We start from the raw sequence: 25,923 nt of genomic DNA, 5'->3' as shown, positions 1-25,923 counted from the left end.
TTTTTTTTTTTTTTTCAAAATGAATCTATGATGGTATGGTTGATGTAGTAATGATGCATGACTATGTAAATGCAAATGTGGAGGAATAAGTACCCACACTTATGATAATGAGATGAGCATGATGTAAATATATGAACATGTCAATGATAACTATGAGCTTGAATGAGTTTATAAGAGAATATGTAGATGATGATAATGTGCTACGTTATGTTATTGGTGTGTTGAACACCATATAAATATGTAACTTTGTCATGAGGCATGATACCACCTAATTATGTCCAAGATAATGGGATTGTACCATTATCCATGTTGTCCATGTAGCTTTGTCGTGGAAAGGATCTACCAATGGTAACTACTCTGCAAAATCTGTGTAAAATTGTCCTTGGGAAGTAGAGGAACGATGCATCACCATGGAAACATGTGTGGGCAAGTCTTGCTTTGTCAAAGTTGAGGTATTCTATTGGCAAGTAGTAAAAGAAAAAGTTGTGGTGAAGGATAAGTTAATAAAGAAAGGGTAAAGTTGAGTAGGAACTTTGCAATTTGCTTTCTATGCAAAAAGAGAAGGAAATAGTAAAGCACATATTTTTTTTATTGTTATGAAGCATGGAATGTGTGCATGTTGTGGTGTAACAGTTGGGGAATAACATGGGTGACTCCTAGAAAAGAGAAAGGCTTTTTTGTTGCATGCAATAATATGGGCATTAAATTGAGGAATCTTGGTATGTGAAAAATGGCCTTCTTCATAATTATTTGATCAATATGGTTACACTGGAATAACATGACTTTAAATGGGAAACGTTCGGATGGAAAACAAGTTTTTGATATGGTGAAGGTAAAATGGCCAGACCTTAATAACTATTTTTTGGATTGTTGTAATCAATCGAGTATGGCAGTGGTACTGATGCAAGCTAAACAATCGAAGTATCCTATGAAATGGACAGCACTTCCCACAGGCACCTTAAAGTTCAACGTCGACGAGGCTTTGAAAGAAAAATTGGGCAGAGCAGGCATTGGTTAAATACTCAAGGACAGTGATGGAACAATTTTATTTTTCTAAATCTGCTAGTATTATGGAATCTAACTCAATTGAACTCATAACCGTTAAAGAGGCTTTTTCTGTGTTTATTGGTTCAAAATGGAAAGGTTTTCATCGATTGTTGATCAAGAGTGATTTGATAAATGTAGTGAGCTGGGTAAAACATCCACAATCTACACCTTGGAAATTAAGGAGAAATATGCTACATATAAAGGCGTGCACACGTATGGTCAAGAGATGGGAGATTCAACATGTTCCACGGGAGGCAAAAGAGCTCATAAATCAATTGGAAAAGAAGAGGTAAATAGGGCATTACCACTTCTAATGAATTTGAGTGGAATGGAAACAAATTTAATTTGAGGTGGTGGTGATTGTTATATGGCCCTCATGGCCCATAGCTAGCATGTAGTGCTTGGCAAGACAGAGTGCAGTTGCGATTCTAGAATATGCCTGCATACACCATGAGGTTTTGTCTTTACATGGTGGAATGCAACAAAATAGTTGAACCTGAAATGATTTTGCTCTTCATCCTAGGCAAAATACTAGAGCATGCAATTTTATATACGATACGATAACACAACATGAACACGACATAAATTTAAGTGTGTTTGTGTTTAGACTAATCATATTTCATGTACTAATCGTGTCAATACGGTTAAAACAAGAATAAATCATGTCTTAATCATGTCAAATCCACTTAACTCATCTAAAACACAATTAGTGAATTGTGTCATCCTATATCCGTATAACTCATGACCCGTTTATTAACCATTTATTTAATCGTGTTCACATGTCGTATAGACACATTAACTTTAGTATACAGCTAATGTTGATCCCAAATAAATGCGCTAGAAGGGGGGTGAATAGCACTTTTTGGCTCTTAATAAAGTTATCTTCTAGTTGGAGACAGATTCAAGATAAAAGGAAAATTAAAAGATGAATGAAAGATTAAAAATAGAGGAGATAATGCGCAGCAATTTATAGTGGTTCGGTCCAAAATCTACATACACTACCTTGATTATTCAACCAAAGATTTTTCAAACTAATCCATTATGAACCGGTGAAATTCACAAGCTTTCACCAAGCTTTACAATGGCTTTTATCAAGTTTAGCCAAAACCTTTCACAATGGTTTTTACCGGGATCAACCAAAACCCAAAGTAGTTTTTCAAAGGCTCAACCACAACCTTTCACAATGGTTTTTCACAAGCTCAACCAAAACCCAAAGTGGTTTTTCAAAGGCTCAACCACAACCTACAACAATGGTTTTTCACGAGATCAACCAAAACCTAACAACTAACTTTTCTAGGCTAAGTTATAACCTATACATTCAATCAAGCTAACCCAAGCTTGAATAAACCCCTTAGAGTGACTCGCTCACTCTAAGTATTCAAGAAGAAAAGAAATAAAAATGCACCTATGATCACTAGCTTGATCTGAATGGTACCAAGTGAAGTGCCTATCTCAAATACAAAGATTGGAGTGAAGTGTAGAGAGTATTGCAGAGAATTTTTGCTATTTTGAGCTCTTTTTGTTCTTGGAAGCCTTCATTACATTTCTAGTCGTTAAAACCATCTTTTATACTGAAAAAATCAGCTTTGAAGTGAGTTAGACAATTTTTGACCGTTGGAAACAGTTTTGTTATAGTTTTGGCCATAAATCTGTCTTCTAGTGTACAATTCAAATTTTTTGACAGAATGCTCTTAGTTGACTAACCGATATCTTAGTCGACTAAGTCGTCTTTGTCTTCTGATTTCAATTTTTGACAGTGTACACTTAGTCGACTAACTTATTTCTTGGTCGACTAAGTCGGTTTTGTATTTCAATATTTTTCAGCCTGTCAACTTTTGATTTGAATTTTAGTTGACTAACTCCTCATTAATCGACTAAGGAGTTTCTGTCTGGTTGATCAATTGTGACTTTCTTATTCCTTTACTCTTTGATATGTGCATTTCAATGATTTATTAATTATTTGCATACAATTTTTGTCCCGCACAATCAAAAAGAGATATTAGACGCAAATGAATGAAAATATTTTATTATCATTAAAAATTAATAGAGCCAACATCTATTTATTGATCCATATAAATATTAATACTTTTATGATGATTAACATTTATTGATATTAAATTTTATTATATTTGATAAATATTATGATATTTATAATTTTTGATTAAAAATTTGAATAATAGAATTATATTTTACTTATACATATTTTAATTTAATCATTTTAATCAGGTCAAAGTACCTTATAAGTCCCTGTATTATGAGATTTTCATCAATTTAATCCCTTTAATCCATATTGGTCAATTTAATCCCAATATTATGGGATTTTCATCAATTTAATCCCTTTAATCCATATTGGTCAATTTAATCCCAATATTTTGAGATTTTGTTAAAAAATATTCTCATTTGATCGAAGTAATCCAAGTACATCCAATCAAAAAAACTCCAAATTAACAAAAAGACTTGTTGTTCGACAATAGCCACTATGATAAAAAAAAAAAAAAACAAAATATTCATCACCCAATCCTTTCAAGAGACTTATGACATCTGTCAGAATAAAAATTAAGTCAAATATAGCTACTTTGTAATATCCATCTTTAAACAAAAAAACCACCTAGATATATATAAAATTGAAACCCTACTCTAACAAACTCAATCTAACAACAAATTAAGATTTTCAAATTATAGATAAAAGTAGAGCAAAAGCTAGCTAATTGATATACATAGTCAAGACCCACAAATATAAAATTTTATTTTGTATAGAGTTTAGAATTGAAGATTTAATTTATCAATTCACATCAATCATGAAATGTCAGCCAAATCATAATAAAAGTAGAGCGATGGCTACATATAATGCTGTAAATGCAGAATTTGTCAACGTATAATTATGGATATGTTTAATCGAACATTATGGAATTACTTTCTTGAAAATACCAAACGAACCCGAGCGCAGCAGCGCACGGGAAAGCATATACTAAAAATTTAAAGCAGCCATAAATGGTCACCAAACCGAAACAGAAACACATGGGGCGAAAGGGGAAGCAACAGAAACTGAAGGTTCAGAAAGATATGTTAATTTTCCAGCAGCTATTTGTGTGTCTCAATCATTGACAAATCCTTTTTCCACCAAGGTAAAGTTTGTTTGGTGGCTATGCTCAATTATTACCATATAACTTCCATAAGTTACCAAAAGAATCAAATGTGACAGAACTTCTTTCCGTTTGAAAATTTCTCATTTGGCAAGTAAAACCAACCTTACATCTCAGTATTCATGGAAGATTGGTACCGATTCCCCTACCAAAAAGAGCTGGCTCCAATTCAACTTTTTCCTAAAAATGTTTTTTATTTAATATTTTATTATAGAAAATAAATAATACATTAATTGTTAAATTCTTTTTATAAATATCATTTTTAATTAATTTAAACCAAAAAGAAAAGAAAAAAGTGTCACAGAAAAAAAGTCAAACTCTACCGGGCTTTTTATAGTTTAAAAGTGTGGTCAATGGTTTACAAAACTTAGTTTTTAGAAGCTACTGTCCCTGCTCTCGTAAGCGAAATTGGTTACCGAGTGAGAGAAAGAGAAAAAAAAGAATGGAATTTGCGGAGTTGAGAGAAGCGATAGAGAAAATGGAGCTGGTGGATTCTCATGCTCATAATATTGTTCCGTTTGAATCCTCTTTCGCTTTCATCAATTCTTTGTCCGAAGCAACTGGCCATGCCGTATCCTTTGCTCCTCACTCCCTCTCTTTCAAGGCACCGCTCTAAATCTTCTTTAACTTTTCTTTTTTTTTTTTTTCGTTATAATCGAGTGAGTTTATGTTCACTTTCAAGAGTATTTCACTATCTCTGTTTGTTGCTTAATGTAAAGCAATGGTGAAAACTTGAAAGAAATTTTTTAAAAGAAGCTTTTGGATTATTTTCTTTGTGGTGTATTGTTGTTTGTTTGTTTGGATCTTGAACTTTTGAAACGGCATTCAGATTCAAAATTCTTTTACTACTATTTCTTTAATGCTCTGTTTATTTTTTTATTAACAAATCGAGAGCCAGAGATGAATCTTACCTTCTTTTTCTTTTTTAAGCTTGTAAATGAAGATCACGGGTGGTTTTAGTTCCAAGTTTACAAATAGAACTGATAAAGTAGACTTTTTTATTGACATTTTCTGGGAATGTAAAATCTGCAGTTTGAAAATGAATAACTGTTTATTCTAAGCAAAAACTACGTTTGCATCAAAAAGGAAGTAATATTCTAATTATGTTACGATTGGGGTTACATTAAAAAAAATTTTTTGATCAATTTTTTTATCATTTCTTTTGTTTTATAGCAACTGTTTTAAGAAGCAAATAACAAGGGGTAAATGTTAATCTTTTTGACAGCGTTATTTTGCTTTTGGCAGAGGAATTTGAGGGAGATTGCCGAACTCTATGGCACGGAATCATCCTTGGATGCTGTGGAACAATATCGCAGATCCTCTGGATTACAGGCCATTAGCTCAAAATGCTTCAAAGCTGCAGGAATCTCTGCGATTCTTGTTGATGATGGATTGAAGCTTGACAAGAAGCATGACATTCAGTGGCATAAAAATTTTGTTCCATTTGTCGGTAGGATACTGAGAATTGAACGCCTCGCCGAGGAGATTCTTGATGGAGTATGATACTTTCTGAATCTTCTTTCTCAACTTTGTTTTAAATTCTAATGTAAACATCATCACCATATTATTTCAACTTTTACATTCATTAGCACACACATATGCTCTGATTTTTTTCATTTTTTAAATTCACTTCTTCATTGTTTACACTTTAGGGGCATATGACTACTTTTAAATGAGTAGGCAAAGGTGCAAGTGTGTAGTAGGGAAGAAGTCATATCCATTTTATAGCTATTAATTATCAGATGTCGATCTTGATATTGGCAAATTTTGCACTTCTCAAGGATTCTTCATTTTAATGCCTGTGATTTTCATGTGTTATCTGCTGGTATTGCATGTGAGCTGCTCTGTGATTTTTGGAGATTGAAGGAAACAGAGAATATTTGAGAACCACTATGCCTGATTCTCAATTTTGAATTATGTAGGCAACTCGTGTGCAGAGTGAATATAAGGTGGATATGTCTGTCTGTCCATTCTGAAAACTTTAATGAAAGACTTAGACCAGAGAGAATTGGAAGTGGTCCACTGGGCTAAAAAATTTCAAGAGCTCCTTTATAAGTTCTTGTGGATATGATCCCCTCGATCCAATGTTGCTGGCATATGTGTGGTCGTGTGCTGCATTTAGCGAAAATGATGTTGTTTTCACTTTGTCCATATTAAGTTGTCCTGCTCCTCTTTGCATAGTTTGTCTATACATGCATCTTAAGTATTAGTCTCTACTTGTCTCAGATAATATCTTTAAGATATTTGTCAAAATTTATCTGCATTTAAAAGCTGCATTGACCCATATTAAATTCTCTGATGACCTAAGCCTGTGGAATTTGGAGGGTTTAGTCATAATTTGCAAGGTTTAGGTACTGGTCTGAGCAGCATCTTTGAATTAAATAGACCTCAAAATTTCTTGGTCATATTGGGTGTTCAGTAGTATGATTTTTTATCCTTGGTGTTATGTATCTTTCAGGAGCTGCCAGATGGATCTACTTGGACATTGGATGCATTCACTGAAACATTTTTGAAAAGCTTGAGGTCATATCCTTTCAGATAGTTATAGACATTTATAGTAGTCATATTTTATTTCACTGATATGTGGCTTGAAGAAGCTGCATGCACCTTTACCACATCTTATTCACCCAATGACCTGGTATAGACATTCATAACCAAAAAATACTTATTTCCAGTGTATTTGTTTTGATGCTTTAAAATCACCACTTTATCTGCAACATATGATTGAAATTTTAAGGATAGTTAATGTAACTTGGGTTGACTACCAATGAATGGTTATTTAGGTTAGGCTGCCTAACTGGTAAGGATGAATAGACAAGAGCTTACTGTCTTCACTGGTGTCCTTAACTCACTGTTACAGTTGCAAATGAGATCGTTGGCTTGAAAAGCATCGCTGCATACCGCAGTGGTTTGGAAATCAATCCACATGTCACCAGAGAGGATGCTGAGATTGGTCTTTCTGAAGTTTTACAAAGTGAGTATAGCATGTGAACTGGATTTTCTGTATTTATCACAGGATATAAGTAACAGAACAGTTTCCTATTTCAGGTGGGAAGCCTGTACGTGTTACAAATAAAAGCTTTATTGACCACATTTTGACATGTAGTTTGGAGGTTGCTCTACAGTTTGATTTGCCATTGCAGATACACACAGGGTAAGAGATAGCTTTTAGATTGTAAAATGTTTCCCAATTATGCTCTTATTGATGGTTAGGATGATGAGGAACTTGGAGTTGGATTGCAATGTGAAAGGGGGTCTGGGAAAATTGGGCAGATGAAATTGAAGGTTATATCGAATTAGTGTTGGTCTTTATGCAGAAGAAGTGGCCTGGCTTGTCTAGGCCCCCTTCTGGAAACCCCAGACCCAGGCAGCTTCTAGGATTCCAGTTACTATTCTTATCATTGAGCTATCATTGATGGCACTAAAGCAACCTGTATGCTCTTTCAGTAGATTTTTTCTCATTTCTCATGTTGTTACATTTCTCCCACAACTAGTTTTGGAGACAAAGATTTGGATTTACGACTATCCAATCCTCTTCATCTCCGAACTCTTTTAGAGGACACAAGATTTTCTGGCTGTCGCATAGTTCTTTTACATGCATCCTACCCATTCTCAAAGGAAGCTTCATATCTAGCCTCTGTTTATTCCCAGGTGAAAATTCTATTCTCCAGGAGTCACTTTCATCCTATACGCTTATTGTTCAATTTGCTATGTTCCTTTACGTATAATATTTTGTACTTTCAGGTTTACCTTGACTTTGGGTTGGCAATTCCCAAGCTCAGTGTTCATGGGATGATATCCTCAGTGAAAGAGCTTTTGGAGCTAGCCCCCATAAAGAAGGTGAGAACAGTTACTCAAGGGAAATATCAAGAATATGTTCTCAGTATACAGAAGTTTTTAAGAAGATAAGAATTAGTTTATTAGATAAATGCACATCTTCTTGTTAAAGGGTTTTGTCCCAGTACATACAGTGAGAACATATGAGTATTTTTCCATAAAATCCACCCAACCTCTCTTACAGGGGCTGTAATGAGAGAATTAGTGTTTTAACAACCTCCTTTCTCTCTCTCTGGTCAATATGCTTATCTTTCCCTTACTGTAGTTAATTTAGTAACCTTATCCTTCCCCAGAAGTGGAAGTATATTGATAGTGTGTAGAAAGATGAATTGTGGTTTGCATTTCTCTTTTTAGTCATATGGCTGTCTTATTTAGCGCAAGGTGATTTTCTTTCATTTCCTTCATCCCATTTAACTGGACTTGCACTGAGGAATCAGTCCCTCTGTTGCATTTCAAAAGGAGGAAGCTGTCAATAGACATTGTTTGCTCTTTCCTTTTGTATGTATACTAAGTTTGTTTTAATATTGATTGATCTTAAACTCAAAATTTGCAGGTGATGTTCAGCACTGATGCATATGCAACTCCTGAAACATACTACTTAGGTCTGTTGAAGTTATCATCTACTGACATATCATAGAATAGCTTGACAATTATGCTGCTTTCTCAATTTGCTTCCGATTTTAATGCATTCTATAACTAATATCCTCTTGTCCTTATCTGATCACTCATTACATGCCTTGAATATTATTTTTCACGATGCACCTTGTTCTAACTCTTTCGCAAAAGGCTTGAGGGAGATCCAGATTCCTGACCTTGATCTTAGTCAAATTGCTGATGTTTGTCTGTAGTGCTAGGATAAAACTTGTGCATTGCAAGATTGTGGAAAACTTCCAAGTGTTACAAAACAGAAATGATTAATTTTCGAATAGAAAATTTTTGGTATTCATTAAAAGTGCTGACTTACGCAACACAGAGATTCTCTCAAAATTTTGGCAGAACGAAACTGTTATTAGCCCTTTAATATGATGAAAAAGTAGCTGTTCATTATAGAAGCTAATTTTTTCAAAGTTTATTCATGTTCGACATGTAGAGGTCTTGCCATGTGAATCCATGTCTGTATTGGTTATTCATGGACAAACATGAATTTAATTTCATTAGGGAGTGAGTGTGTGCCTATGCATGGCCCTTATCATTCACCATATTGGCAGACAAATTGAGCAATTTGTTAGAGCATTTGAAAAGTATAGAAGCCTTGAGGTATCTGTGTATTTATTTGATAAAAACAACTTATGAAGTTTAAAGGAAAAATATTGAGTAAAAAGTAACTGCTTTCAAGTTTTAGATTTCCATATCTTACTCAAAATACTTTCCATATTATGATAATGCCTAAATCTACTCCTTTTTTTCAGGTGCCAAAAGAGCTCGTGAAGTTATCTTTTCTGTTCTACGTGATGCATGCATAGATCGTGATCTCTCAATCGCTGAAGCTATTGAAGCATCCAAGGACATCTTTGTGCAGAATGCGATTCAGTTATACAAGATTAATTTAGGCAGGGAACTTTTTGATTCAAATGCTAGTGAATCTCCCAGCTACATGATAGGGACATATGTCCCAGAACATAGTGTTTCCCTTGTTCGTATTATATGGGTAGATGCTTCTGGACAGCATAGGTGCCGTGTAAGGTTTCTTTTCCTTAGTATAAATCAGTTATTCTGTGATTAAGATTCATCATGAAAACTCTATGGAAGACTTTGAACTTACCGCTTTTTCTTTGCCACTATCTGAGAAATGAGGAACTCAAAAAATTTACTAAAGGAATTACCAACTTTGATGAGCAAATCTTTAATTTTCAAAATTGAATTGATTTCCCCTTTTTCTTTTCTTTTGATGCCACTTTGGGGATCATAGGCTGGCTTTTTCATGCTCCATTCCCCTATGGTGCATAAATCCTAATCTATTTACAAATATTGTATATTCTGTTACTTTCTGTTGCAAGTGTGATGTTGCAGGCATTGTGCTAGCAATTGGGCTTTATTACACCAAAATAGATATAAAATGGTTTGATTGAGCCAAATAAAATTATGATGGCTTTAAGAAAAATTTGAGGTTTTCATGCTTTATGATGATGCCTTAGGCTATATCTTGTTTCTCATATTAACTCTTATAACCATATGGTAGGTATTGAATACTAGCTATTGTAGAAAGTTATTTGTTCAAGCCATCTTCCTGACTATCATGTCTGAAACAATAAACTACATTTTAGCTGTTTTCTCTCTAATTTATTTAACATTTCAGGTTGTTCCAAAGAAACGCTTTGACAATGTTGTGAAGAAAAATGGTGTTGGTTTGACGTTTGCATGCATGGGACTGACTTCTGCTATTGATGGTCCAGCTGAAGAGACTAATCTGACTGGAACGGGTGAGATCAGACTGATGCCTGATATATCAACTAGGAGGGAAATTCCATGGTATCGTATCTTTGAGGAATTATTATCTGATTTACCACAATGTGAAATATTTGTAACCGCCCTTTTAACACCTTCCAATTTCACATGCATATGTATATCATTCCATATTTCCACTGTGCTGTCAGATCTTTGGTGGTGATCATATCAACAAGACCATGATTATCATTGCTAATAGTGCTAATTTTCATCATTCCTTTAAAGTAATGTCGATACCCTCTTCCTCAATAGGACTAAACAAGAGGAGATGGTTTTGGCTGACATGCACCTTAAACCTGGTGAAGCATGGGAATATTGCCCAAGAGAGGCATTACGAAGGGTTTCAAAAGTTTTAAAAGATGAGTTCAACTTGGTATGTTAGGAGGTCTTTAATACATGTAATAGTGGATTATTTCGTGCTTAACTAATGAATGCTATATGTGCAGGTAATGAATGCAGGATTTGAAAATGAATTTTATCTCTTGAAAAAGCTAGAAAGGTGTGTGATATATGCAGGTTTATCCTTTTTTTTGTTTTAACAACTTTAGCCTCTGCTCAATTATAATGAAATTTTAATCTTGAAATTGTTCAGAGATGGGAAAGAGGAGTGGGTGCCAATTGACTCAAAACCTTACTGTTCCTTTTCTGGATTTGATGCTATCTCCACATTATTTCAAGAAATTATTGCAGCTCTAAATTCCTTGAATGTTGTTGTTGAGCAGGTATATTTGAGAAGTCACGTGTTCTTGTTTTCTTCATTCATGGGAGGCACTTTCTATCAAACTGATAGTGTGGGAGGCTCAGTCATTAACCTTTGTATTTATAGTTTACCTACAATTAATTTGTCTTCATTATGCCATGCATTTGGCTGAGCATCTCCATTGAGACACAATATAATCAAAGATAAGAATAGACATGGGGAGGTCAACTTTGACTTTGCCTAAGTAACCTGTGTATGCTACATTGTATCGCATATGTACAACCTAATTTCTGTTGTTATTAGTATGTTCTTTTAATTCTCAGCAGACACAACATAATCCTCCCGTGTGTATGCTACATTGTGCTTCTTAGGAAGTGCAAGTTTACTCTTCCCTACTTCTGTTAACTTTAGCTTTTAAAATTTGCAGTTGCATGCAGAAGCTGGAAAAGGTCAGTTTGAAATGGCTCTGGGGCACACTGCTTGTACATATGCTGCTGACAATTTGATTTTCACACGTGAAGTTGTTAGGGCTGTTGCAAGTAAACATGGGCTGTTGGCTACTTTTGTCCCGAAGTAAGTTGCAACTTTGTGGAGTGAATTTGAGGGATAGTCACTAAACTTATACCCTTTTCTTGCTTTCCTCACCAAACTTCAATATGTCTCAATTTGATTTCTAACTTTTTTTAAATTGTATCAAATATGGTCACCTCATGATTTTTTTAAAATAAATGATGAAATGAGTACACAATAACTATTTAAGGAGTTATGTCATTAAAAAAATTATTGAAAGTTTTTCTTTTTCTCTATTTTGTCTTCTCATTTTTCTTTTTTTTTAACCCTTTTTTTTATCTGCTTTATTTTCCTAAGTTTCCCATTCTAATGAAACCAAAAAACAAAAATGGGAAGTAAAAGAAAAATAAGTCACAAAAGTTGACATGAAGTTTTTAAATGACTGGTTATTTAAATTGTAAGATATTATGTTATTATTTAGTTATTTATTTGGATGAAACCAATTGCAGTGATTGCATTTGATACATTTTAAAAAGTTTAGGGACCCAATTGAGATGAATTAAAGTTTAGTGAACAAAATGGGAAAAAAGCAAAGCCCTAACGACCATCCATGAAATTTACTCCAACGTTGTTATTTTGACCACTGCTTGCATGCTTGTCCTAATGTTCTAGGTCTGTATTTCTGAACACTGGGGGATAAGCAGATGCCATTGGAAAGACTTGCTGATTTAAGAATATGAACCTTGTCCATGCAAGACTGGCCACTATGAGTTAAATGCTTTTTGTTATCCATGTTTGCTTGGGCTGAAGTTTAAATGGTTCTGTCCAATACTTGTTTTGGTTTTTTGAGCCGTACTGCAGATGGAGGATTTATTTAATCCAGATGAATAATATACTAATAATTTATTCTAAAATATCCCAACTGCCTAATTAAATATAACTGGTTAATATAATAAGGAATAGATGATGATTATCAGAGGACTCTTTTCTAATTATTTGAGCTATATTTCATGTCAAACATGTAAGTGAAATGCTGCGAGGCATCATGCATGTTCCGCTTCTAATGTTAGAAACTTAGAATTCCAAACATTTTAACTATGTATCTCTGCCCAGGTATGCTTTGGATGATATAGGTTCTGGATCCCATGTGCATCTCAGTTTATGGCAGAACGGAAAAAATGTTTTTGTGGCATCTGATGCATCTTCTCAGCATGGAATGTCTAAAGTTGGGGAGGAGTTCATGGCAGGGGTTCTATATCATCTTCCTTCAATTTTGGCGTTTACAGCACCACTTCCAAATAGGTATGTTCTCCACTTCCAAATAAATTTTTTATTTTAGGTAATCAATTCTTAGCTTGTCATACTGAGATTAATTGCATTCATAATATTGTATGCCCACACAGCAAAACAATAGATTGAAATGCACAAATACAGTTTTTAGTAAATCTACATTTTTGCAGTAGTACATTCTTAGCATTCTGCTTCAACTTTTATTTGCCTTTAGTTATGATCGCATACAACCTAATACATGGAGCGGAGCATATCAGTGCTGGGGAAAAGAAAACAGAGAAGCTCCTTTAAGAACTGCATGCCCACCTGGGATCCCGAATGGTTTTGTCAGCAACTTTGAGATTAAATCTTTTGATGGATGTGCCAATCCGCACTTGGGCTTGGCTGCTATAATTGCAGCTGGAATTGATGGCCTGCGAAGGCATCTTCGTCTGCCTGGCCCTATTGGTAAGATTGCAGTCTTGGTATTTTCCATATGTGATAACAAATTATTGAAGGACTTTTATTCTTCTCAACATTTTCATCTCCAGGTTACTTGACATTCATGAATATTTGTCACTTAGCAACAAATAAGTTCAACCGAATATATTAACTTTCTGTTATCTGAAACTTCCAACACCTGCATTGCATAAACTGGTTAAAAAGTTATTCTGCAGAAAGCAAAGTTTCCTTTGATGTTATACTTGAAATTTATACTCCTACATTAGTATCTTAGTGTGTTTTATCAATGATACAGATGCAAACCCAGCTACACTCGAGGGGAAACTTCAGAGGCTGCCTAAATCACTATCTGAATCTTTAGAAGCTCTTCAGAAGGACAATGTCGTGAGGGAGCTGATTGGTGAAAAGCTTTTTGTGGCTATAAAAGGAGTTCGAAAGGTAAGTTTAACCATTTCAACTTGATGAAGTTATCTTTCATGTTCTGTCTCAATCCACAAATTATGCTGAGCATGAATATATGTATGCAGGCAGAAATTGACTACTATTCAAAGAATAAGGATGCATACAAGCAACTTATACACCGTTATTAAGCTGATGAATCGATCTCCAGACAGATGGGGGCAGAATAAGCATTTTGTCACTCTTCCTTTATGCAAACTCTTTGATCCGTGTGCTTGGTTAGGCCCAATGTGTTTTTAGAGGACATTGGGTGTGCCAATCATGAGGAAATAAATAATGCTAGTTGGCCCTCACAATAACATCATGGTTAACAATCTGGTGATGCTGGCTACTTTTATATTTATGCATATAACATTTTGTACTATAAAGTTTATCTCAATACGTTTTCTTAAGCTTATCAGTCCATTTTTCTGAATTTAACCATTTTCCCTTTACCTAGCGGAAGCTATATTCTTCTCTCTATGTTCCTTAGTGTTGGTTCAATAGCAACTCGGAATACTTATTCAAAGGCTACTCAAAAGGGACGTAGCACAAGGCAGAAGCAAAAAACTTAGTTTCTGCTTGGAATAGTTTATACCAAGCAAATGAGGAGTTATCCTTGGTCCTTTGCACTGACAGACAGGGGAAAACAGGACTTATCCTTGGTTCCGTGTGCGGACAAACAGAGAAAAAAGAGATGTTATCCTTGAGTTCTGCTGGATAACAGAACTTAAAAATTTTGACACTAAACTCAACGAGATGAGAAAATTAGTTGAAAAAGAGAAAAGAAAGCCAAAAGAATACCAGAATTTCAACTCATTCGTTCATACGTCTTTCATTAAGACTGATACATATTTATATGGTCAAGGTAGTGAATAAAAAAATATCTTCAACTGCTTTCACTATTTGATGCATTTCTTCTAAAAATAAACTAAACATAAAACATCTCGGTATTGAACCAATTAAGTAACCAAACAAGTCACAAGTGACCAAAGTAATATAATAAAACAATTGGTGAGCAATATGCAAACTAACCATGAATCCATGCAAACTTGCTGTTTAAATTACTATTGTTATATCGGTATGATCCTCACATTGAACAATATGGTCGAACTCATTTTTCACACAACTTTTAAATCCCTTTTATAAAAATTGAATCTCATTTTTCAATTTAAATCTGATATAAAGTATCTTATCACATATTAGAAACTAATAACGGAAAACAAGTGTGAAAAAAAATGATTAAGGCCAATGGGATACTTTGTTCATTGAGCGGCGAAGATAAGTGGGATATTTAGTCATTTAAGTTGGCATGGTTAGGGCCAAACATATATGCTGTTAAGAATTTTGACCAAAGTGATGGCTAGCATTCATCTTCTCAGAGCAATTTTTATTTGATGGATTTAGAATCAAGCGAAAAAATATCAAACCATAGATGGTCTATTTGGAGTTTCTTTCTTTTTTTAATAATATGGATAAGAAACAGTTTGGACAAGACTATTCCTAATTATAAGCAATTGGATTCAATTTCCTAAATTCACGACTAGATAAAATATATAAGGGAACGTTGCAAAAATAAGATCCCACTTTTCTGTGAGGAGAGGTGAGGAGTAATTCAATTACATCCTCTCAACTTTCGTCTCAACTGAAATAGTTTAAAGCAACAACCTCAAACCTAGCTCTTTTTAGATGCATTTGCCAAATATGGCATTGCAAATGTACCTAAATCTAGTACTTATATAGATACCTTTAACGCTTCAACACTGACAAAAATTTAGCAAAGACACAATCAAAGGCTCCTTTTGCCAAAGCAAACCATGGCATCGCCTTCCAAGGCTTTCTCTGCAACAACATTGTTGCTTTTGGCTGTTATTATTATGTTATTATTGCCTGAATGCCATGCAGACCATCCTGTCAAAAAGACAAGCTCGATTCACCATGTCGTGAGAAGAGTTGGCAATCCTGTAGTTTCTCGTAAGCATAAGGGCCGACCACCATTCAAGCCTGGCCCATGGAAGCAGGGTCATGCCACCTTCTACGAGGGTGGCTCAGGGACATTTGGTATGAACTATGGCTACGTTTACGAAGCTTTGACATTCTTGAAAAGCCGTCAAAGCTTCCCACTCTTCGTTTTGAAGGGTGATTAATCTCTTGTTAATCCTAAGATTATATCTAAAAAAACAAAAGATTACAAGGAAAGCTAAGATATCTATTCATTTAATCTGTGAAAAGTTATAAGTCCAGGATTCAATTCCATTCTTGGCTCAAAGACATATTCATGGAGAAATTATATAACTAGTCGTCGTTCCTTTCCTATGTTGAATGTAGGGGGAGCTTGTGGCTACGAGGATGTAGTGAAAATGGGTTACGGCCTAAACACAGCGGCATTGAGCGCAGCTTTGTTCAACAACGGGCAGAAATGCGGCGCTTGCTTTGAGATCAAATGTGTAGATTCCTCTGAATGGTGCAAACCAGGGCAGCCTTCTTTGATCGTGACCGCCACAGACAGTTGTCCACCTAATTACGATCTTCCTAGCGACAATGGAGGATGGTGCAACCCACCCCGCGCGCATTTCGACTTAGCCAAGCCTGCTTTCGGTCAAATTGCTGAGTATCAAGGTGGCATTGTCCCTGTCCAATACCGCAGGTTTGCTTCCTTTTTTCTAATTTTCTTCCTTGCACTCTCAAGTCTAAAGTCGATGATTGAAGAACACAATTGAGAATAAAAATAAAATTTATATAATTTTCTCTTTAATAAGTTATATTATTAAATGCTTGATTTTGATATTTTATAATCAAATAGTATTTCGACAACTAACACATAGCTTAACATTAAAAACGTAACTCATGAAAAAAATATCAAATTGTAATAAAAAAATTACATCCGAAAGAAACATGATCAAAATTCTTAAAAGATTAAAATTGAGTTATATTGCAGGGTACCGTGCAAAAAGCAAGGAGGTATTCGTTTTACGGTCACAGGCAACCCTTACTTCAACCTGGTGTCAGTATGGAACGTGGGAGGAGCCGGGGATGTTATAAGCGTGCATGTACTGAAGGGTGATAACAAGCAGACATGGATACCATTGAAGAGAAACTGGGGTCAGAAATGGGAGACCGACGCCAAGTTAGTCGGGGAAGACCTGTCCTTCCGAGTTAGAACAAGCGATGGCAAAACTTCAACCTCATGGCATGTCGCTCCCAAGAACTGGCAATTTGATCAGACTTTTTTGGGTAGTAAAAACTTCCGAGGATTGCCTTGAAACCTAGGATTCTTATATCAAAGTAATTAGCAATACTGCTGAAACCAAAAGCTGTATGCCAACGTAGAGATATATAAATGGAAATGATCCCAGTTTGGATGATTTAGTATCACCATCAAGTACTTGAGTCAAAATTCAGTGGATGATTCTACGACAGACAATGCAAAAATTTTCCTTGGTAGTATTCATTCGGGCATCAAAATTTTTAATCGATGACTGATGTACATGTATTACAGAGAGTCGAGGCAAATAATACAACTTACAAAAACACAAAAAGAAATATGCTTCTACTTAAGGCATGAAAGAAGCTCATCTTGGAAATTGTACCCCTATAAAAAAAGAAAAAATATATATATTTTTCATCTTGAAGACATGAATTTTTTTTATATATATATAATTAGGAGAAAGAGGATTCAAGCTCTAGTTTTTAGGCAAAAGAATCATGTACCAACCAATGAATTAAATGCTCGGGTACATGTATACCAGTTTATTTCTTTTGTTTCTTCTTTTTTCGTTTTTCTGTTTTGGTCTCTGTTCTTGCTTCTAGACGTTTTGACTGCTGTGAACGAATCTCTAACAACTTCGACTTTGCATCTCGGAAGAGAGCATCTGATCTTGAAGCCATCAATTGCTGAAATCAAGGGAGACACGAAAAGTGAAAATTAAGTTTCAGCTTAATGTATTACAAATTTGATTGACAAGATTCAAAAAGCCATTACAAACCTTTAGATGATCCATTGCTGCAAGATTAAAACCAATAGTATCTTTGCATTCCTGGGAAATTCAAAGGTTATGTCAATGAAATAAATCATAAATCTCCCATATTTAAAATATGTTTACGGAATATGTTAGTGAATATTTTACACTTAAAATCAATAATAAGAGATCATTGAGGGATACTACTTGCAGAACTGAATGTTTTTGTTCCAAGGGAATGCGTCGGATTCAACGCTGGGGGGTCAGGAAGGGGGTTATCCAATGGGAAAAATCATTGTGTCCACTACGACAAATAAAAATAAAGCCTCTACTCAATCAACGAATTCAAATGTCAGTTGAAGGAAGGACCCTCGTGAGACCATATTTATGCAAAGCTTCATTTCAGATCTAGTATATGCACCTAATGAATCTACAGAGAATGCATAAAACTGCCTCAGCAATAGAAGTTGTACTATCTCATTCTAAAAATTGTACAGATGCTTTTTAGCTTGAAAAATAGTATGCATTAATCCAAAGTACATATTTACCTTGACTCTCGCATAAAGAATCTCCTTGAGAACAGTCAATACTGGTCTGGCTGATGGGGTACTAATTAACTGACTATGATGCATCCGCAACAACATTGTAACAATCCTGCAAACCAGCTCAACCTGTGCATACAGCATATATTTTAATAACAACATAAGTACTATAATTCAAGTGCTCAAATGCCTTTCCTGACATCACAAGGTTAGATACCAAAACCTTAAATTAAATTCTCCACAGTAGGTGTGTGTGTGTATGTGAGTGTTGAGAGAGACAGAGAGAAAGAATCCACGGCGTGCATGCCATATGTTCTATTTACTAACAAATCCAAGCATGAGCAAATCTAAAAGCACAGATAGGCCACCTTGTCAGGATTTGAAGTCCAGTCCTTTGAATAAGAGAGCAGCTTGAGAGCATCTGAGAATGGCAAGGCCTGGGCAGAAAACCACCTTCAGTCAGATATTAAAATCAACTAAGAAGCGAGGAAAAAAAATGACATTCTCCTATTCCTATTCACAGCCATATAGCATCATCCAGTAGAACCCAGAAGAGAAAAGTTCAATTTAACTACTAGAGACATAAAGATAGTCCATACTGAATATATGGCATTTTTTTTCTTTTGACAAAATGAATTGCTAACTTGGCTATTAACAAGTATGAAATGTGGAAAAAAACCTTTCTTCAAAGTGGCAAACATTTCAGAAAATGAGTGGCCTTTGGTCCTATTATTAGGTAAACAATTAACAAAACAAGTAAAAAATATGGGCTACAATCTGAAGGAATTAGTCACAATCAGGTAGAATGCAAAGAACAAATTTGACTTGTCAATTACAAAAAGGGGTTAATCCAGAAGTTTGCTAATGAGAATTAATCCTCATCAACAAGAAATGGCAGAGACCAGTCTTCGGGTGTCTGTTTCCACTCATGCACTTGTATACAAGGGTAAAACACAATATAATCTTTTCCATAATGCTGTACTAGAACTAGAGAATATCACATGCACAATGCTTAGTACCAGTAAAGTCTGCTCCAAATCATTAGCATCAATATTTGAGAGAGCTCGGAGGACATAATCTGATGGGGATAGCCCAAGCATAATCATATTTGGTTCGAAATCAGCAACTTTTCCCCTGGTTTTCTCCTCCTGAAATAACGTAGGTAAACATATTAATTTCAGCACAAATATTGACAAACTATCCCTTTCCACCAAGCATTTTATCCTGCTTTTCAACCTTATCACTCTTAACTACTATTATTGAGCACGATCATCATCTTCTCTGCCAGATAGACTCAATATTGGTAATTAAATCTTTCTATAAGCCAAAAGCATAACCTTTTGACGTTGGTGGACAGAGAATATGTACTTAAGGCTTCCTTTTGAAGGTAACTTGCAGCTAACATTAGGTTATTACCTAAGCCAAAACAATGTAAACCATTTCAAAGAAGAGATAACTACTAGCTTTAGCAAAATCAGCAGAATCTGCAGGGGACACAATAATCATCCTTAATATCACCAAGTTAACCAGAAGCATTCATTTTAAAATGACAAAAAGCATCATGGCCAAGAATGGTCTCCAGCTCCATATAATCAACTTGTTCTAGCAAAACTTGTGTTACCAAGGGAAACGATAAGACTGTTTAAATTCAAAAAAAAAAAATCAAATTTAACCCCCTGCCCTTCAACAAATTTCTTTTCTTTTCCCCTTCTTCCCAAGTGAAGGAGAAAATAATGTAAAAAGCATCAACCAATGAAAGTCACATACAAATTTGGCATTCAAAGATAGATCCCACCTCTTTTCCACATTTAACAGCTATTTAAAGCCATGAAAACATCAGCCTAGAACAAATGGAACAAGAGAAGAATACCTCATGTTCAGCTATATGTTTCAATTCCATTTCTGCCACATCTAGTGCATCAATTATTGAATCAGTGGCGGTCAGGGTTTCCTGAGTTTTCTTCCCTGCTAATGCAACAGCTCCCTCCTCTGGGAGTTCTTCCTTAGGTGCATATCTGTTTTCAAATGCATTATCAATGTCAGCGTCGAACATTTCCTCCAATCTTTTCTCTTTTTCTTCCTGCACATTCAAGCAGTGGCAGACATGAAAACAAAATACAGCTACCAAGGTAAACAAGAATCTTAAATGCAGTAAGAAGAACTAACTTAACTATGGCATTCTCTTCCCTGAGCCAAGAACTTTACGTTCAGTAAATAGCAGAAACATTGACATACCTCGATAAAAAATGGCTCCTCAGTACGATCCCAACGGCGTATGGATCGGTCATGAGATCCTGTAACAACAAAATCACCACGGCTGCTAATTGCAAGGCACCAAACATCCGCAAGATGTCCCTCAAGAGTTAAAAGCAACTCAAACTTATCAGCATCCCAATACTTTACAAGGCGATCCTTCCCAGCACTAAACATGTAATGTGTATTGCGGACAAATTGCACTGCCATAACACTGTGACAAAATATCTCATCAGAGTTGGCAATTAAAAGTTTTCACCAAAAACACATATACTATAAGGATTAAGATGCCTTTTACATTGCATAATAATTTACAATCATACAGCACCTGTCAGCATGAGCAAAGATAGATTTATGGCAGTCACCAAAATCCAAACCCCAAATCTTGAAATTTTTGTCTGCAGATCCAGTTACAATCAATTCTCCATCTGATGAAATGTCCATACACAGGACAGGAAGTCTGTGACCGTATAAGGAAAGGAAAAATTTGAGTGAGTCCATAAAAAAAACCTGCAGCAAAAGGGACAAGAAAAGCATTATGATCGTGACAGGGTCATAGTAATCCAAGTCAAGTTAACTTGAGATCCCTAAATTACAACAAGATTAGAAAACATTATACATGCTATAATCAAATTAAGCAATAAAAACTGCTTTTCATTTGCTGAAGTTTCATTTTATTTTTTTTTTAAGTAGTAGCTTCTATCACAGCATGTTCAAGGAGAAATGAAAACCAACATGAAATGATTAAATCATTTTATAAATAGACAGATTCAATTAGTGCATGTCAATTAATCTTCATAAGACATGCTAGTGCAGGTGGCATAGGGATGCAAGTACATTGAGTTCTCTACTGTAAGCACCCCCATATCAATCACGACAGACGGATAAAGATGCAGAACAAAAGTGAAATGAGGGAAAAAGCAATTACAAATATGAACCTTGAGTTTTATTAAGTTGAGCAGGAAAATTCATGATGCTTCTATTTACAAATTATAGAAAACCATAATAGAAGAAAATCACCAAGCCAAACAACAGAGGACAAAGTAAAATTCAAAGCAGAGAAGGATGTCAATCATTCCTACCTTCACAGTGCAATCCAACAATGCAGCAGCAACGTATTTAGCATCTGGGCTTACAGCAACCACTAGTACATCATCATTCATTTTCAAAGTTCTTACATTTGATACAGTGAAGCATTTAGAATCCTGAAAATCAACAAGACCAATCTAGCATCATTCAATATGACAAGACATTTTTAAAATAGGATAAGTTATATGTTCCCAAAAATAATGTAGATGGCAAAGCTAAACTAGGCTAAGTGTTGGAGCAAAATCAATAGTTTGCTATTCAAAAAATTTAAAGAGGTTATGAAGGTATGAGGAACACACTTGACCAGGTTTTTGCTTGAGTTGGTATTCCCAGAACTTTACATCATGATCTGCACTTCCACTAACAAAACCATTTTCATTTGGAATGGCAGCGATGGACCTTACTGAGCCACCATGAGCTTCGACACCTTCACTGCAAGTGCCACTACCAACATCTATAATTTCAATTTTTCCATCTTTAGTTCCAACTATTGCATACTTATTATGAGGTACAATTAAACCACACAATCCATAACCAGAATCAATGGTTCGAAGGCAAGAACCAGTACTTGGATTCCAAATCTTAACAGCATTGTGACTAGTTGACATCAAAAGACTATTGTCTGAACTAAGTGTGACGCTTCTGACATCAGAACGGTGTCCTTGAAGCTCAATAGCAAGTGTTTTTGTACTTGCACCACTTTCAATTGAATAAAACTCCAATAAGTTATTATTCAAAGACAATGCTAAACTAGCTAGTGATTTCTTCGGAGTAATCGGACAGAAAGAAATGGAACAGATCTTTTTGCTGGCTCGAACGGTTTGAAGGAGCTTAAAAACATCAGGAACTGTAACAACCGGGAAACTCCCCGCTTCTTCAGTACCATATTTTGCTTCCACATTTTCAGTTGCTTCAGCTACCACTTTTGTAGATTTCTTCTCTTTCTTCCTATTAATTCTACGTTTTGCTTTGCGCTTCGATTCAGCTTCGTCCAGTACACGGAATATTTCAACTGTTTTTCCAGCTACTTGACAAGCAAGCAAATTTCCTGACTTATTAAATCTCACAGTTGCAACCCTATCCTTACTTTGTCGCTGAATTTCACCAAAGTGCTTTAGAACTTCCCACTTGTTTTCAGTAGACAACTCTCCATTCTTCTCATTTTCAGCCCCACTTACATTCAACATAGACTCTCCATTCGTTGAATCATGCTTGACAGCATAAAATCTAAGTTCAAGGTCTGCTGAACCAGCGACCAAGTATCTTTCCTCTGGGTCAACATCGATAGACCAAATTTCACTATGATGGCCACTAACTATTTGCATACAATGCTGAGTTTCAAGATCCCACACTCTTAAAAACTTATCCTTGGAAGAGCTAACAAGTTTTTTACCAGAATCAAGAAAAACAAGGTCTGTGACCTACAAGAAGTAAAAGCCAATAATATTACATGTACAAATTTCAAATACCACCATAATTTGTTAACTTTAACAGAAAACATACAAATGACTAACCTGGTCACGATGTCCACGAAGGCGAAAAAGACCAGTCTCACCAACCACATCCCACAATATAACATCATTATCTTTGCTTCCAGAAGCAAGCAGAGATCCAACCTTATTGTACCTTAAAGCAGTCACCGCCCCTTTATGTCCATTCAATGTGGTCTCACAACTTCCTTTATCACCATCCCAAATCCTTATACTACCATCTGCATAACCACTTGCTACCTGCATTTTAGACCCATTTTCATCACTTCATACATATTTTACTAAAATCATCAAAATTCACCATACTAAAACAACAACAAAAAAAAACCACTTAAGACTCCGTTTGGTCGTTACTTTAACAATTTATTTGAAAGTTCCTAATTTATCAATGCCAAATTAAAATTATGCATAACATTATTATTTTTGTTACCAAATGCAATTTTTAGTTTTTTTTTTTTTTTTTGGAAAAAGGAAAAGTGAAACCGAGCGTACATTTTAAAAAATGATAAAAGAAAAAAAAATGAGACTGAATTTTTACCAGAGAAGAACGGGAGGAGGCGACATAGGTGACGGCGAGAGAGGAGCCGCGAGAGGAAGGAGAAGGTGTTAGGGTTTTAGTGCAGACGCCTTGGCGCACGTGCCATACGCCGAGCTTCTCGAGAGCCGGCGCGAATAGGTGCTTGCCTGAGCTGTCGTATGTGATGTTCGATTCAACGGATACGATAACGCCGAAGGCAACTGCCGGCTCGTACCTTAGGTACGCTTTCACCATGGCTGCTGCTGCTGCTTAGTTGCTGCTATGGCGGTTGGTTTTTTCAGCTGTTGGGGTTTACCGTTTTTAAGGGTTTAAGCCTCAAGGTCTGTCCTTCAAATTTTTGCTATTTTCATTTTTCTTTTCGATTCTGATTTCTGGGTGGGCTTTGAAGCCCAAACCAATAGAAAAATAACCCCATTGAATGTCGGGCTTTGATTTGAAGCCCAACCCAGTGCTTTCCATTTTAAGATTACAAATTCTTGCTTATTTAAGAAGCTTTTTAGATTGCAAAGTTTAGAATATTTGGACAAGAAAGAGAGAAAGGAGAGAGTGAGGATAAAGAAGGAAAAGGTGCAGTGGTAAGAGCGAAATTTGCTGGCCACTTTCATACCTTAATTTATTAATTAGAATTTGATCATATTCCTCCTTAACTTTATAACATGACTAATTAATCTTATCAAGGTCTTTGTCCTCATCCACCTAAGTATAGTTTTATAGTTTTATTTTTTAGGTTTCTAAATGGATGGACAAATGGAACATGATGATCATGCAGCCTAGTCGAAGTTCCAAAACATATTGGATTATCATATCTTCTTATCAATCTTCTCCAACACGTACCAAAGAATATCGCCACGCAACTCCACCATACATGAAGGAAATAAGATTTGGATTAATTTAGGTCATGGAAAGTGACTAACCAATCTTTTAATCACCAGTCAATAACTTATAATACCGACTAAAGTTGGGAGAAATTTTTTTTATTCTATTTTTAATTATACAAAAAAAATTGAATAAGATAAAGCTTGACAATATTTACCAATATCTTCCCTCTCTTTTATAATCACAAGTTATTAATAACATAATTAACAAAAAAAAAAGTTAAATGGGTTTCAATTCCTTTTCTCAAATTAAAAAATTAGTATTATTATATAATTAACGCATTATTTGTACGGCTGACCACTTGCCCTTCATTCACAGAAGTTATTTCTTCTAATTATATCTGGATTATTCAATAAAAAATGTATAGTTAAGGCATGCATCTATATATCTAAATTTGATACGTATTGTGTTATATAGTACCAACCAAGCACGCTTGATCATAGCACTAGAGATTAATTAGCTTTGTTGGATGATATATTGTAGTCAACATCATCATAGAAAATATAACCTCTGCTAGCTTTTAGTTATTTCAACAAATTAATGCTTTGTAACGTTCTCTCTTTCTTTCTTTGTTTTTTACAACACATTTTTCGTGTGGTCTATTGATCTGTCCTTATCATTCTTCGACTTACTTTAACATTTGTTTGGAACTACAACTCAAGTCTCAAGATTAAATTAGCTGTTAAAACCAGAAGCCTAGACTCCATCCAACAAGAGTCTAATTTCCAATAAAGATCGGAAAATAGCTAACCATCCCTTCAGCCAAGCCAAGGCCTGCATACAACATTGAGCGTTACATGTCATCCAGATAGGCAATTCACAACACAAACACATAGTGGGAATAATCAGACATTGCGGCAAAAGGGTTTCCTTAGAAAGAGCTTCTTCCCTTCACGTAACCATTAAAGAAATAAATCACTTAACCTCAACACAATTAGCTCAAGACATTAACAACCAAAGCTCAACGCTAAAAACACGTAACAGAAGCCGTATAAACTCCCTCAGCTCAGTTTACAACAACCATGTCACCACCTTAATTAACACCCTTTCGATCGACAGACAGCATAGCCACACTTTACTCCAATTAATCTAATTACTACTATATTTTGCTAACCAGTAGCAAAGGGCAAAAAGAAAAGATTGGAAGGTCAGAAGCCAGGAAACACCCTATTGCCAAGGAGCACAAGTCAACCCAAACAGCTAGCAAGGAAAAAATGTAGAAGCCAAAGAGAATGAGCTTTTGTTGAGGGCTAATTAATGAAACCAACAACCCTAACAAAAAGCATAAACCAGTCACGAAAGGAGCATCAGCATACCTTATGTAC

The 25,923-nt window shown here is 35.3% G+C and overlaps 2 protein-coding genes and 1 pseudogene across 4 annotated transcripts; 2 read left to right on the top strand and 1 right to left on the bottom strand.

Annotated features, from left to right (window-relative positions):
- Positions 1 to 4,567: 4,567 nt before the first annotated feature.
- NODGS (nodulin/glutamine synthase-like protein) lies at positions 4,568 to 14,272 on the top strand. Its single transcript, XM_088806943.1, has 18 exons — positions 4,568 to 4,794; positions 5,436 to 5,687; positions 6,649 to 6,717; positions 7,050 to 7,164; positions 7,239 to 7,344; positions 7,685 to 7,841; positions 7,935 to 8,030; positions 8,581 to 8,629; positions 9,437 to 9,705; positions 10,324 to 10,496; positions 10,725 to 10,845; positions 10,919 to 10,971; positions 11,065 to 11,194; positions 11,600 to 11,745; positions 12,796 to 12,984; positions 13,187 to 13,419; positions 13,709 to 13,851; positions 13,941 to 14,272. The coding sequence occupies exons 1-18, from the start codon at positions 4,633 to 4,635 to the stop codon at positions 14,001 to 14,003; spliced, it is 2,526 nt and encodes an 841-aa protein (XP_088663069.1). The 5' UTR covers positions 4,568 to 4,632; the 3' UTR covers positions 14,004 to 14,272.
- A 1,396-nt stretch (positions 14,273 to 15,668) lies between these two features.
- On the top strand, positions 15,669 to 17,114 carry LOC18598065 (expansin-A9 pseudogene; annotated as a pseudogene).
- Positions 16,595 to 24,029, bottom strand: LOC18598064 (transducin family protein / WD-40 repeat family protein). Of its 3 annotated transcripts, none has more exons than XM_018121859.2 (13): positions 23,723 to 24,029; positions 23,209 to 23,424; positions 21,994 to 23,115; positions 21,688 to 21,810; positions 20,934 to 21,115; positions 20,588 to 20,819; positions 20,223 to 20,432; positions 19,372 to 19,500; positions 18,721 to 18,789; positions 18,359 to 18,481; positions 17,838 to 17,888; positions 17,598 to 17,745; positions 16,595 to 17,125 (listed from the first exon to the last, which is right to left on the bottom strand). In XM_018121859.2, exons 1-12 carry the CDS (start codon positions 23,954 to 23,956, stop codon positions 17,602 to 17,604), a joined length of 2,835 nt encoding a protein of 944 aa, XP_017977348.2. In that variant the 5' UTR covers positions 23,957 to 24,029; the 3' UTR covers positions 16,595 to 17,125; positions 17,598 to 17,601. The 3 variants fall into 3 exon arrangements, with proteins under 3 accessions (XP_017977348.2, XP_017977350.2, XP_017977349.2); XM_018121861.2 differs by having other exon boundaries at positions 16,595 to 17,117; XM_018121860.2 differs by lacking the exon at positions 16,595 to 17,125 and having other exon boundaries at positions 17,284 to 17,745.
- Positions 24,030 to 25,923: the final 1,894 nt, after the last annotated feature.

The sequence above is a fragment of the Theobroma cacao genome, chromosome 5 (assembly GCF_053813885.1).
Source record: "Theobroma cacao isolate CCN51 chromosome 5, ASM5381388v1, whole genome shotgun sequence".
Taxonomy (NCBI): Eukaryota; Viridiplantae; Streptophyta; class Magnoliopsida; order Malvales; family Malvaceae; genus Theobroma; species Theobroma cacao.
This window is presented reverse-complemented; position numbering and strand designations above follow the sequence as displayed.

Excerpts from the sequence above, each read along its gene's own strand:
- NODGS (XM_088806943.1), top strand. The coding sequence starts at position 4,633 with ATGGAATTTGCGGAGTTGAGAGAAGCGATAGAGAAAATGGAGCTGGTG. Across the intron at positions 6,718-7,049 it reads TTTTGAAAAGCTTGAGGTCA|GTTGCAAATGAGATCGTTGG; the intron begins TATCCTTTCAGA and ends CTCACTGTTACA. Across the intron at positions 7,165-7,238 it reads TCTTTCTGAAGTTTTACAAA|GTGGGAAGCCTGTACGTGTT; the intron begins GTGAGTATAGCA and ends TTCCTATTTCAG.
- LOC18598064 (XM_018121859.2), bottom strand. The coding sequence starts at position 23,956 with ATGGTGAAAGCGTACCTAAGGTACGAGCCGGCAGTTGCCTTCGGCGTT. Across the intron at positions 23,425-23,722 it reads CCTCCTCCCGTTCTTCTCTG|GTAGCAAGTGGTTATGCAGA; the intron begins GTAAAAATTCAG and ends TCTAAAATGCAG. Across the intron at positions 19,501-20,222 it reads AACATATAGCTGAACATGAG|GAGGAGAAAACCAGGGGAAA; the intron begins GTATTCTTCTCT and ends ACGTTATTTCAG.